The sequence below is a fragment of the Citrus sinensis genome, chromosome 3, assembly GCF_022201045.2.
Source record: "Citrus sinensis cultivar Valencia sweet orange chromosome 3, DVS_A1.0, whole genome shotgun sequence".
Taxonomy (NCBI): domain Eukaryota; kingdom Viridiplantae; phylum Streptophyta; class Magnoliopsida; order Sapindales; family Rutaceae; genus Citrus; species Citrus sinensis.
The window spans coordinates 26,334,399-26,349,956 of NC_068558.1; the positions used below are offsets into that span (position 1 = coordinate 26,334,399).

At 33.2% G+C, this 15,558-nt stretch overlaps 1 protein-coding gene across 5 annotated transcripts in view; it reads left to right on the plus strand.

Moving 5' to 3' along the window:
• Positions 1–15,558, plus strand: part of LOC112497060 (GDSL esterase/lipase At1g71691) — a 113,537-nt gene that overhangs the window by 40,603 nt on the left and 57,376 nt on the right. For 2 of the 5 annotated variants that reach the window (XM_052436993.1, XM_052436990.1), the window contains exon 2: positions 15,436–15,557. The exons of the other annotated variants lie outside the window; for them this stretch is intronic. In XM_052436993.1, the coding sequence (XP_052292953.1) occupies positions 15,436–15,557 (122 nt within the window). The remainder of the gene's footprint in view (positions 1–15,435; position 15,558) is intronic. 5 annotated transcript variants of the gene reach the window in all.

Sequence of the window (15,558 nt, forward strand, 5' to 3'; positions counted from 1 at the left end):
CTCTCTTATGAAATGTAACCTTACATTTACATGCTTGGTTCTCTCATGGTATTTGGAGTTTCTACTCAACTGAATTGCACTTGAGCTGTCACAACATATGGGAATTGTATCCTGAATCAACCCCAGTTCAGATATAATCCCTCTGATCCACTTAGCTTCTTTAACAGCTTCAGTAAGTGCAATGTATTCAGCTTCAGTAGTTGATAAGGCAACAACTGATTGCAGTGATGCTTTCCAACTTATAGCTCCTCCACACATGGTGAAAACAAAACCAGTAGTAGACCTTCTCTTGTCTAAGTCACCAGCAAAGTCTGAGTCCACATAGCCTATGACTTTACTTGTGACATTGTTATCTCTACTAAACAAAATACCAGAATCAGATGATCCACACAAATACCTAAGTATCCACTTAGCAGCACTCCAATGCATTTTGCCTGGGTTCCCCATGAATCTGCTAACTACTCCTACTCCATAAGCAATATCAGGCCTAGAGCACACCATAGCATACATAATGCTTCCAACCACACTAGAGTAAGGTATTTTCTTCATATACTCAATCTCTGCTTCATCTGATGGCTCTTGCTGCTTTGACAGCTTGAAGTGTGTGCCTAGAGGGGTGGAAACAACTTTAGAGGTAACCATGTCAAACTTGCCAAGCACCCTTTTGATATAAGCAGCTTGTGAAAGAAATAGAGTCTTTGCAGCTCTATCCCTCTTTACCTGCATTCCTAGAATCTTGCTGGCAGAGCCTAGGTCCTTCATCTCAAATTCAGCCCTTAGCTCAGTCTTAAGTTTTTCTATTTCTTCTTTGTGCTTGCATGCAATGAGCATGTCATCAACATAGAGAAGCAAATAAATCCCATCCCCAGAAGGTAGGAACTTGCAGTATACACAGCTATCATATTGACTTCTTAAGTAACCCTGAGCAATCATAAATTGGTCAAACCTCAAATACCATTGCCTGGGGGATTGCTTTAAACCATACAAGCTCTTCTTAAGCAAGCACACCATGTCTTCTGACTCTCTTTGTGTAAAGCCTTCTGGCTGTTCCATGTATATCTCTTCTTCAAGATTGCCATGTAGGAAGGCTGTCTTGACATCCATCTGATCCAGTTCCAGATCATGGTAGGTTGTAATTGCAAGCAACACTCTTATTGAGCTATACTTGACCACTGGTGAAAAAACTTCACTATAATCTACCCCTTCTCTCTGTGTAAAGCCCTTTGCCACCAGCCTAGCCTTATATCTAGGGGGTTCTACACTTGTGGCTCCATCTTTAAGTTTGAAGATCCATTTGCACCCAACGAGCTTCCTATCTTCTGGCTTTCTCACCAGAATCCAGGTGTTGTTTTTCTTCAATGAGGATATTTCTTCTTCCATTGCTGACAGCCATTTGGATTTGTCTCTGCTGTTCATGGCTTGTTTATAGCTGCTGGATTCTTCCCCAATAACTTCTTCAGCAACATTCAGTGCATAGGATATCAAATCTGCTATGCCAAATCTCTTAGGTATTTTGATAACCCTCATTTCTCTGTCCCTTGCCAGCTGGTAGTTGTCCATTTCTGAGGTTCTAAGTTTACTGTCACAAGACTTGGATTTCCCATCAGTGTCCTTGTGATCATCAGTAGGCTCCACCTCCAAGTTAGGCTTATGGTTAGCTTTCTGTTCTGAAGTTATCAGTTCAGTTTCAACCTTTTGCTGCAGCATGGAACCCTCATCAAATACAACATCCCTGCTTACTATAATTCTTGAAGGTTTCCCATCAATGCACCATATTCTATATCCCTTAACACCTTCAGGGTAACCAATAAAGATACCCTTGATTGCCCTAGGTTCAAGCTTTCCTTGGTTAACATGAGCATATGCTGGTGAGCCAACAATTCTCAGGTTGCTTAGATCAGGAGGTTTCCCAGACCAAACCTCTTGAGGAGTTCTGAAATTAAGTGCTGTAGAGGGGCTTCTATTTATCAAATATGCTGCTGTAGTGACAGCTTCAGCCCAAAAATGTTTTGAGAGGTCTGCACTGAACAATATACACCTGACCTTTTCTACTAATGTTCTGTTCATCCTCTCAGCAAGTCCATTTTGCTGAGGGGTGTGTCTAACAGTCTTATGCCTTGCAATTCCTTTCTCTTTGCAGAACTCATCAAACTCTTTACTACAGTACTCCAGCCCATTATCAGTCCTCAGTCTCTTTACTTTTCTGTCTGTTTGGTTTTCAATTAAGGTTAGCCATTCCTTGAACTTCAGTAGGGCTTCACTCTTGTGCTTTAAGATAAAAACCCAAACCTTCCTGGTAAAGTCATCAATTAGTGTCATAAAGTACCTAGCTCCTCCATGTGATGGTACTTGGGATGGACCCCATAGATCAGAATGGATATAATCCATTGAATTTCTGGTTTCTTGCTTCCCAGTCCCAAACCTCAGTCGAGTTGCCTTTCCAAACACACATTTTTCACAGAACTCAAGAGATGAAATCTGATCAGAGCCAATTAGACCTTGTTTGCCTAATTCTCTTAACCCCTTTTCACTCATGTGAGCCAATCTCATGTGCCAGAGTTTTGTTTTGTCTCTACTAACAGAGGCTATTACTCCTGGTGAGGAATGGGAGCCTATTAGGACATATAGCCCATTTCTTCTTATTCCCTTCATTGTAACTATCCCATCTTTAATGACTTGCAGTTCACCATTTTCTGCCTTAATGCTACAGCCTGACTGGTCAACAGTCCCTAGGGATATTAGATTTCTCTTAAGCTCTGGAACATATCTCACATTTCTTAGTTCTCTATCTACCCCATCATGCATAGTTATGGTAACTGATCCAATTCCAGCAACTTTACAAGCTAAGTTATTTCCCAATAAAACTTTACCTGTATCCACTTTCTCAAGGGTCTTGAAGAGTTGCTTGTTTGGACTCATGTGAAAGGAGCAGCCTGAGTCCAAGATCCATTCTTCAGTGGGTTGTCTTTCTGCAGCTATGAGTACATCTGCACCTTCTGAATCCCCTTCATCTTCTGATGCAATGGCTGCCTTCCCTGAAGATTCTTTCTGGATCTTTTCAAGTTTCTTCTTTTCGAAACAGTCCTTTATGTAATGCCCTTCTCTTTGACAGAAGTAGCACTTCCTCTTCTTCTTTTTCTTATCAGCTTTATCCTTCTGATTGTTACCTTTCTTGTCATGGTATTTCTTCTTTTTAGGTTTTGATTTGGCCAGTAGACCTTCACCAAGGCCCTGATCTTTTCCCTCAGCTCTCTTCTTTAAATCTTTTGATTCTAGAGCATTCTTCACATCTTTTAATGTAAGGGTTTTCCTTCCATACAATAATGTGTCAACAAAGTGCTCGTATGAATCTGGCAGTGAGCTTAACAAGATAAGAGCTCTGTCTTCATCTTCAAGGTTTACGTTAACATTCTCAAGATCCAAGATTAGCTTGTTGAATTCATCAAGATGGTCCTTCATGGCTGTTCCTTCCTTCATTGAGAATGTATACAGCTTCCTTTTCATATAGAGTCTCTTGGCCAAGGATTTCTTCAAGAATAGTTCTTCAAGTTTCGACCAGAGACCAGATGCAGATTTCTCTTTAGCAACTTCTCTCAGCACTTCATCTGAAAGATGCAAGATTATGGTGCTGTGAGCTTTGTTGTTAATGGACCTTCTGTCTCCACCTAAGCTTGAGGAGCCTTCTGATTTCTCTTTCTTGCCAGTTTGATCCTCTTCATTTTCAAGAGCACTGTCAAGCCCCTGTTGGATCAAGATTGCACGCATCTTGAGACTCCATAGATAGAAGTCATTTTCTCCGTTGAATTTTTCTACATCAAATCTCATACTAGCCATTTGCGAACAAGAACTGAGAGCTTTTAGAGCTCTGATACCAGTTTGTTGTGGAATTACTCCAATTCACAGCCGTTAATCAACTAACCTGATCTAATGAATCCAATTAATCAAGATCCGCTCTTCTTTATCTAAGAAAGCTAACCAGCTTAATGCAAGTAATAACCAGATAACATGAAGAAGATGAACCAGAAACAATACACACAATCTAACGTGGTTCAGTACCAAGGTACCTACATCCACGACCAAATAATCCCCTCTGGGCTTGAAGCTTTTATTGAACAAAGTGTTTACACTGAGAGTGTTGATGACAAAGATTAAATCTCTCCTACAGAGAATTTTCTATCTCTCACCCTAGGTCTCTCAAAATCGTGACTTAACCTCTCCTGTTGATCAGCCTTGAGTTATGTATATATAGCTCTGTTGTCCAGCTGTTAGCAGTAACAAATTTAACTAACTCTGGCCCCACACAAATGCTGACTAACCACGCCACTTAGTCATATAACAGATTTAACTAATTAAGCTTCACAGAATTATAAAAGGGGGATTTTATTGATTAATAGAATTGAAGTTACAATAATAAAACCTCTCTATTTATAATAAAGGAAACCTACTTCCCTAAGTTAACTTAAAAAGGGAAACTAAATTGATGTTGCAATAGAAATAAAAGATTAAGATACATACTGTAATTAACTCTAATGAAAATAAAAAATTTAAAAATAATAAAAATTTCTAGAATCCTAAAGTAACATCTTGCATCAAAGATTAGTATCAAACTGTCTTCAATTAAAATGGTTGCTGGTTTTTTTCTTTTTTCTTAAGCCGTGGTGTGATCTGCGGTCTCAGTCAGATGTTTGCTGAAAATAAAAATCATCTTTTAAGGAGATATTTCATAAAACAAGTGACATACATTCAAGTAGCAGAACAATCTAAAATCATTTCAATAAGATATAATCAATCCCTATTACTATTACAAACTCTAAGTAATTTCAATTGAAAATACTACACATCCAATCATTACCTGAAATCAACATCACTCTTGGTGGAATCAGTGAAGAAGTGTCGTTTTGACGGAACCGACGAAATTAGAAAATACGTTTTAAATGCATCATTAATATATCTAGCATTATTGATAAAAATAAAAACATAAAGTAGGCCAATATCATTGTATTAAATAAGAGGATCATATAGTTAATTTAACCTCTTACAGTTGAAGTAAAATAACCCTAGACACATTTAATTCGGAAGATGAGGTGGGGTGCATGATAACTTAAAAAGTAAACTAATGCCATGCATGTTACTATTAAAAGAAATATCTTCAAAATCATTTTAGGTACATTTTCGGTTAGCCTTAAAAAAGGATGCACAAAATCTATATATTCTATTTTAATCAAGTGTAAAAAAATGCTATAAGTTCAATTCCTATTTTGATGAAACAACTCGAATTGTTATGTAGTCCAATTGCGACATGCATATTTGATATGAGCTTGAATGTCGCTTGAAATAAAATGCTTGGTGTAGGCGAAGAACAAAATAAAACCATGTATAATTAAATGGAAAACCCCTTTTCATCCTTGATTTTGATGCAATAATTCATTTCATCCTTATTTTTTGAACAATAGCTCAAATCATTTAACTAAATTTATTGTATAATTCATTGAGGACAAAATAAAACTTTCAGATATATATATATATATATATATATATATATATATATATATACACATACATATATATAAGCCGAAAGGAATTTACATTTAGTACAAATAGATGTAGGCAATTAGAACCCCATAACTAATTAATTAACGACTTAAATTCTTTAAATTCCTTAATAGAGTGAAGCATAAGAAAATCTCCAATATAATTAACCTAATTATATTAAAAACACTAAATTAATTAAACTAAATTAATTTTCTAAAAACACGATTTGTAGTTACTATTTTGAGTACTATTCACTGTTACTGTTTATAAAACGTTGTACCATATTGTCACCTCAAGAGTATTTTAAAGTATATCCCAAAACAATTTTTGATGTCTTGCACGTAGAAATTAGTTGATGTTGAAACATATCAACTCCATTAACAATAGCATTAAGTCCTTTTTCGTTTATCCTAATGCATTGAGTTTGTCATTAGACCATTCAATGACTAGGTTTGAAGATTCCACACCATTTTATCAGTTTTGGTGGGTGGAGTGTATCCAGTAAGTACACATTACCAAACTCTTTCATCAATAGCTATCACACAAATTTCTATCTTTTATTGTTTTTTTTCTATTTTTTGGGTGAAGAATTTACTACCAATGGCTACAATTAAGAGAATGAATTATTTCTTTCTTTTAAATAGAAGAAACTCAATTGCTGAAATGAGATTTAATAATAAAAATTAGAGAATTGAATTTACACAATAAATTTTACGTAAGGGTATTTTTATTATTGATGGAGCTGTTAAAAGAATTTTATAATTTTTTAAAATATTTTAATGGAATTAATTACGAAAAGGGGTGTTAAGAGATATTTATTGACCATTTTAATAATTATTATCTTTTCAAGGATTTAAAAATCTATAGGTGTAACGGACAGCTAATGTAATGTAAGCGTTATCTAATATATGAGTTGATGAACCATCACGGGTGAAATCAAAATAAAAAAAATAACAGAAGTCAATAATGGCATTCAAAATAAAAAAAATTAAAACAAAAAGCAAATAAAGCCATTGGATTCTTTTTTTTTAATTGTTTCTGAATATTAATACGTTAAAATAAAAGAACTTGTTAATATTTATCATAAAAATATTATTGATACAATCCTACGTCAATTTTGTTATATTATAGTACAATTCGAAAGTTTTATTTTATTTTAAAATATATTTATCCTACCATATTTATAAAAGAAATTATAAAATAATTAAATTAAGATAAAATCTTTCCTCCAATCATAGTTGTTCAAGATTCAAGCGTTCTCTATAGTGACTAAATTTTATAAAAAATGTATCTTCTTCCTTATTCTACTTTATAACCTTTCTCTTGTGATCGAAAATAAGTTCTTAGGAAGTATAGATTTGGATAGATTAGAGATCCTTTTTATAATAGACCAGAGAACCTTTTTATAATAATATTTTATAACTTACAAGACTTTCCACTTCCTTCCATCAAAGAAGTGAAATTTATAACCTTTATCACTTCTATTATGAAAATGATTAGTAAACTATAAGGCTATCCCTCGAAATAAGTAAGTAGATTATTAATATGAGTTTATCTATTTATTTATTTTTAAAAATCACTTATCATGTGAACTATATAATAAAAATTTGTGGGGATATATCTACGCACATTTAATTATATAATTGAGATAAGAAATTAGAGGTCCAAGAAGTTGTATTTAGATTTGCAACCTCAAAGTTGAGGTTATGGCAGGCAAAAGAAAAAGGAGAAGCATGTGCTTTTGAGAAAGGAACCCATACAAACAATTGCAAATTAAGCAAAATCGGAATTAAACAAATTAAGCATGTGTTTTTTTACTCTTTATGTGATAAAATCGGAATGTGTACCATAAATAAATAAGCAGAAAATAAACTAATACAATCTAAAATAATAAATCAACCATAAGAGACATATTTTTAGATGGAAAACCTAAATCGAGAAAAAAACCATAGAACTATAGTCTAATATAACCTTCAACTATATTAATAAGGGGATTACAACACAGATTCTTCTCTAGATAACATTAGAGGCTAACAACATTAAGAATCTCAACAATCTTGGCTTATAGTAATAATTTAATATTTGTCTCTCTAACAAATGAGTAATCTCAAATAACAGGCAATGAGAGAATTACATAAAAATCAAGACCAGTAAAAATGTAGAGGGCGATGTCAGAAATATACCTCCAAATTTGGGAGAAAACAGAGTTAAGTTTGCCTTCCTATCATCCAATCAAAGATTAAGATCCTTACCTCCAAATTGGAATAATCGGCCATTGTATATTTTGAAAGCCAAATTTAATGGTAATTTTCAATTAGTCATAACCTGTTTTCTTTAATTATTTAAACACCCAAAATAATGGAAACTTTGAGTTGGGCCACCCAAATGAAATAGACCTAACAAATCTTCCCCACCAGGTTATGTGGAGGGCACCACCAAGCCCGTTCTCGGTTTACATTCTTTCAACTTTTCCTTGGGCAACGACTTTGTCATCATATCTGACCTATTCTTCATGAATCTTCTCAAACTATAATTATTTCTTTTCAAATATGTCTTGTATGCAATGATACCTAACATTAATATGCTTGGATTTCGAATGCTATGTTGAATTCATTTTCACGTGAAAGGACTTTGACTATCACAGTACACAACATAGCTATCTTGTTTCACATCTAGCTTTTGTAAAAAATTCTTCACCACAAGGTTTCAAAGAAAACTTCAATGATTGCAATATTGATGAATAAATAAAGAAAAGCAAACAAATACTTCGCTTTCGGTGAAACTTTCAAATATCAGTCTTTATGACTTTAAGCTACATTTACCATGTCGAATTGAATTGGACTAATTATTAGAATAAGACTGGATTAGATTATATTGGATTAAGCTAGTGTATATTATATTGTCTTATGTTTGGTGTAGTACCAAATTAAACTATGTTAAATTATATTTAAATGATATTAAATAGCATTTAAGTTTATATTTGAATATGAACGTCACTTATTCATGAAATTTTATAACAATAAGTAAATAAATTTAAAAAGCAATTAATTAGAAAATTAAGTATATTGTAAATAAGTTATTAGGTAGTCATAATATAATAAACAAATAAAAAAGAAATTAAAAAATTTAAATATTTAATTAATTTTTATCAAATAATTAAAAAAATTATATAAAATCAATTAATTATTATTTTTTTAATTTTTATGATTATTTTTAAGAATCCACCTACATTACAACAATTACACCATACCACACCTTTTTATCGCTTTTTAGTAGAGTCGTTGGATGCTTTATTGTTCAATGTAACCGCTGCATATATATATATTAAATCAAACAGGTGTGCGGTTACTTTGTACGTACAACTTGGGTTCTTGCCTTGCTGCCGTCATGGAGAATTAATGCCACTGGTCAACGGTGAATCAATGGCCATCGGGCACCAAATTCATGGCCAATCAATGGCCAACAAGCACCAAATTAATGCCAAGCACACCAACAACCTCCGATTAAATGGCAAGTTTAGTGTTTTAAAGTTAAGAATATGGAGAAGCACTTGCTACTGTATCCAGGTATTAAATCATCAAAAACCAATTTGGTTTGGACTCTTCAATTCCAATTTGACTCCTACACCAATACCACCCAACAACAACTCAACAACCGAATCACTCGTCCTAATATCATAGCAATCCAGTCGTCGGTTGCCCGCACGTGAGAGACTATTTTCTTATTCGTGCTCGGAATTGTTGAATTAATTTTACAATTCTCTTGCACCAATTTTCATCATATATGCTGCCTCAAGAAGTGAAGATCGATGTCGGAATCACTTTAATTTAGTTTCAATTACATGATGTTTGGGATCTTCTTATACCAATTTCGGTCTACAGTTGCCTCAAGTATCCATGTCCGTCAAATCTTATTTGTATTAAAGCAACCACCTAAACCGTTAACCTGTTTGATTTAAAAAACAAATATTTGGGGCTGTTAGATTGAACTCGTGTGTAAATTAGGATTACTAATCCAATAATTTTAAAATTAAATTCAAATTTAGTTTCTTTTAATTCAATTCAAGTAAATTTATTAAATATGAAATAAATATTTAATCTTAAAATTAATCCAATTGGATACTTAATCCTGTCATCCAGACAAGGCCTTATTTGCCTTAAAGGCAACTTAAAAAGAAGTGTGACCGAAAACGTTTATGAAGCCATTTTTTTATCGGGTTCATATATATATATATATATACATATATATATATTTATATATATATATAATCTTTATGCCAATGAAGCGCCCGTCAATCAGCGAAGTTAATTTTTTTTTTTCATTTCTTTTTCGACTGTGATTCCGGAGGCTGCTGTCAAGACAAGATTCCAGAGGATGCTGATAAGACAAATTCAAATTGACCTTTTTAATAATTATTATGTTTTCTAAGGTTTAAAATTTTATGTGTAACGTACAGCTAATGTGATGTAAGTTTTACCTGATGTATGAGTTGATGAACCATCATGGTGAAATCAAAATACAAAAATAATAGAGGTCAATAACGGCATTCAAAAGAAAAGAAAAATTAAAACACAAAGAAAATAAGGCCGTTGGATTCGTTTTTTCAATTTTTTTTTCTGAATATTAATACGTTACAATGAAAGAACTTGCTAATATTTTCCATATTGATCAGGATAAAAAGATTGTTGATACAATCATACGTCAATTTTGTAATATTATAGTACAATTAAAAAGTTTTATTTTATTTTAAAATATATTTATCCTACATATTTATAAAAGATATTGTAAAAGAATTAAATTAATTAAGATTAAATCTTCCTGCAATCATACTTGTTCAAGCTTCAAGTGTTCTCTACATTCACTAAATTTTATAAAAGTATCTTCTTACTTTTTCTACTCTATACCCTTTCGCTTGTGGTGGAAAATAAATTCTTAACAAGCATAGATTTGGATAGGCTAGAAACCCTTTTTATAACAATATTTTATAACATAGAAGACTTCACACTTCCTCCATCAAAGAAGTGAGTTTAATAACCTTTATCTCTTCGATTATGAAAATGATTAGTAAACTATAATGCTATCCCTTGAAATAAATAAGTAGGTTATTAATATAAGTTTATCTATTTATTTAAAAAAAATCACTTATCATGTGGACTATATAATGAAACTTTGTGGAGATATATTTACCCACATTTAACTATATAATGAGATAAGAAATTAGAGGTCCAAGGAGTAGTACTCAAATCTACAACCTCAAAAGTTGAGGTCGTGGCAGGCAAAAGAAAAAGGAGAACCATGTGTTGTTGGGAAAGGAACTTACATGAGTAACTGCAAATTAAGCAAACACTAAAATTTTCCCTCTTTATATGATAAAATCGGAATGTGTATAAAAAAATAAACAAGTAAAAAATACACCAACACAATTGAAAACAATAAATCAACCATAAGAGATACAAATTATTTTATGTGGAAAACTCAAATCGAGAAAAAACCACAGGACCATATAGGGGCGGATGCATCATATGACCAGTGGGGACTTGAGCCTCCACTGGCCAAAAAAAAATTCTAAAATTGAAAGAGAAAAATATTTTAGTTTTCTAATTAACCCCCATTAAATTTATTAAAATAGTCACTATAAATTATAAAACCCTATAAAATTTAAACTTTAACTTTTAAAAATTATAAAAACTTATATTTTAATTAAAAATAATGATAGCCCACCACCCAAAATATTTTATATTCTTAAAAATAAGATTAATTCTTCAAGTTTCTATAATAATAGTAGAGCGAATGTTTTCAGTAATGAAACTCATGAAGAATCATCTTTGGAATCGGATGGGATAAATGATAGTTTTGTTGTTTATATAGAAAACAATAAATTTAATAATATTGATGATGAGTCTACTGCATAACATTTTTAAAATATGAAAATGCATAGAGAATAATTATAAATGTATTAGCAAATAATTTATATATTCAAAATTTTAGTTTTTCATATTTTACTACTATCTAATTTCGCCCCCAGTAAATTATTTTTCTAGATCCGCCACTGGGACCATAGTCCAATATAACCTTCCATTATATTAATAATGGGATTACTACACAAATTCTTCTCTAAATAATACTAGAGGCAAACAATATCAAGAATCTCAACAATCTTGCTCATAGTAATAGTCTAATATTTTTCATTCTAACAAGTGGGTATCTCAGATAACAACCAATGAGAGAATGAAATAAAAATCAAGACCAGTAAGAATGTAGAGGGCGATGCCAGAAATTGCCTTCCAAATTTGGGAGATTAAGTTTGCCTTTCGATCGTCCATTCAAAGATTAAAATCCTTACCCCCAAATTGAGTCTGCCACTGTCTTCTTTTTCTCTCTCATCTTTTCTATGTTTTTAAGGCTGCTGCTTCACTTGTCTACTTTTTCTTTTATAGCCAGGTGATTTTCAAAGCCAAATTTGATGGCAATTTTCAATTAGCCATAACATATTTCCTTTAATTTCTTAAACACCCAAACTAATGGAAACTTTGGTTTGGGCCACCCAAATGAGATGGATTCAACAAATCTTCCCATCAGATCATATGGGGGGCACTACCAAGCCCGTTCTCTACTTACAGTCTTTCAACTTCTCCTTGGGCAACGACTTTGTCATCATATCTGACACATTCTTCATGAATATAGTCGGGTTGCAACTATTTCTTTTCAAGCACGTCTTGTATTCATTGATACCTCACCTTATATGCTTGAATTTTGAATGGTATGTTAAATTCATTGCCAAGTGAGAGCACTTTGATTATCACAGTACACGACATAGCTATTTTGTTTCACATCCAGCTCTTGTGAGAAATTCTTCACCACAAAGGGTTTTAGTGATTGCAATATACTCTGCTTCTATGGTGGAGAAAACAACACGAAGTTTGAAATCCTCTTAGACTACCCCCCTGCAAAGGTAAGCAAATATCCTGATAGGAATTTTCTAGGATCAACATCTCTTGCCATATATGTTGTACACTTATAACACAACTTGTCACCATTAAAACATAAACATGTCTTGGAAGTGACTCTGAGATATCTGAGGGTCCATTTCACTGCTGTTCAGTGTTCTTTGCCTGTACTATAAAGAAACTGACTGAGTACACCAACTGCATGTGCAATAATTGGTACAAGCCATGGCGTACATCAGTCTGCGAAGTGTTGAAGCATAAAATAGTCCTTTCATCTGCTGCTTCTCTTTCTCGCTTGTAGGAAAATGCTTGGAACTAAGCCTCAAATGGCCCGCAAGTGGAGAACAAACATATTTTGCCTTGCTCATGTTAATTCTTTCAAGAGCACTTTCAATAAATGCTTCTTGAGATAACCATAACTTGCCAATTTTTCAGTCATAGGAAATGGTCATGCCAAGAATGTATATTGTCGATCCTTGATCTTTTATTATAAATGACTTGCTAAGCTTTTTCTTTAGATTATCAATCTTACTAGCATCATGGTCAACAATTAACATATCATCCACATAAAGAAAAAGAATGATAAAATTATTATCACCAAGCTTCTTTACAAAAAGACAATATCTTGCTAAAACCATGATTCTTTGTAAAAAAATCAAACTTTTTGTAATATAGTCTTGGTGCCTATTTCAGTCAATACAAACTTTTCTTCAACTTGCATACACTTTCTTTGTTGCCTTTAACATTGAATCATTCAGGTTGCTCCATGAATATCTCCTCCGTTAAGTCACCATGCAAGAAACTCATTCTCATATCCTAGAGAATAAGTAAGAACTTGACCAGTATGTAAAGTTCACAAAGTAGCTAGAAGAACTCCAGAGAAGGCATTAGTCGAATGTAGCCACTATAAAAATTTCCAGAAACAAATTAATTTATAAAAAAGCAGTGGATAAGGAGTTAAGCATACATTAATTTGTTTTTAGAAGATACAGCGAAATTTCCATATTGGCTACTATTCCACTAATGGTTTCTTTCCACAATTCCCAATATTAAGATCTATTGAAAACTAAGCAAACATTAAATTGCTTGTGGAATTTACATAAGTCAATATAACAGCAGTTGAACTGGATGCAGTTTGGGTGGAGAAAAATGGTTTCTGTTCCTAATTCCCATTATTATGTTCTATTGAAAATTAAACATACATTAATTTGTTTCTGGAAATTTACATAAGTCAATATAATAGTAGCTGAACTGGATGCAGTTTGGGTGGAGAAGTAGTGAGCGCTGGCTTTGGTGGAGATGTTGGCATTAAAGAGGTACTAAATAACTACAACTTTAAATCAAAAGAAAGAGTTTGTGCTAATATTTGCCATGCATAACTTCAACTTTAAATCAAACTAATGCTTACAAATGGCATGCATCCATATCCACCACGTCGCATACTACATCACTCTTATAAATCTTTCTAATGGAGAAAGGAACACGACATTATTCGCATTTTTGTCCCTTTCTTAATCTACTATATTTTGTAAGGTGCTGGATATTTTTCTGTTGAAAGTCCTATCAGATCGATTAGCGCCTTTAAAATTATGTTCTCACTATTGTTGATATCAATTATCACGTTGCACACCTTATCTTTGATGGTGCCACGTGTTCTGAAATCTTATTGCACTAATTATCCTCTTCAAATCTTGGTGCTAATAAAATCTTCTACATAGTGTAATTCAACATCTCTCCTTCATGTACCTCTAACTCTAAAGCTTCTTCATCATCCTCATTCGCAACATTATTCATCTCTGCTTAGCCATAGCGTTTATTTTCTCTCTTTCAAATATCAAATAATGGTTAATATTTTCTTCAGGATTATCTTTTCTTTCTTGCTTGTGATGCTGCTGCTGCTGCTGCTCATGAATGATAAAGTGGCGCTAGGGCAAGATGGGGATCCCGTGGGATCAATACAAGGAGGAGGAGGAAGAGAAATGGTGCCTGCCTTGTTCATTTTTGGAGATTCACTTATCGATAATGGCAACAATAACAATCTTCCTTCTTTTGCCAAAGCAAATTATTACCCCTATGGTATCGATTTCAATGGTGGCCCAACTGGCCGCTTTTCTAATGGCCACACCATGGTCGATGAAATTGCTAACTCTCTTTATCTATGCATTTGATTTATATTTTTATAATTTTTTTTCCTTTTCAAAATCCTGAAGGTACATGAAAATTTATATACACCATGATTGCATGCAATGCAGGGTATTTTAATTGCTGATCTGACGAATTATTATGATTACTTCTTTGCTAGCAAAAAAAAAAGAAGCATAAAACAGATGTCATTTTTAGATTTTTCTTCTTTGTAAATTTGTGTCACACTCTTGAGCATAGTTAGAAATATCTGTGAAGTGAGTTTCATAGTCATGGCTTCAATGACACATATCCAAATTCATTACAATTAATTAATTGATTTCCTACTTCTATCCCTTTTAAAAAAAATTAACAAAATAAAAGTACTTGTTTAGTTATTTATTTGGGGGCGGGGGGGGCGGGGGGGGGGGAGGGGGAGAGACGACTATTGCCATTTATTGCTCTTCCCCTACCTCTATATGTCTCTTTGGGAGGGCTCGCACTGTCCCATAATATTTATTTCTAAACAATCACAGTCATTATCTTAAATCAATAAAAATAACAGAAATTTTTTTCTTTTATTTTTTACATTTATTATATCTACACCCACTTACACCTAACTCGTATTAATCCGCAAGTACGATCTGTTTGGGGATAAATTCACCATATCTGGTAGGCATGTCTTATTAATGGCTAAACGCTTCCATATGCATAACCTCTTTAAATTGTGTCCGCTTTCAAAGAAAATTTTCTTTTTTGTCCATTAGCTTTTATTTACTCTTCACAAATATTTTTAATGTCATACTAACCAAATCTTGTAAATTCATCCATTCAGCTGAACTACTGGGACTTCCTCTGATTCCTGCATACTCTGAAGCTTCCGGTGCACAAGTGCTTCACGGAGTCAACTATGCTTCTGCCACTGCTGGAATCCTCGACATCACCGGAAGAAACTTCG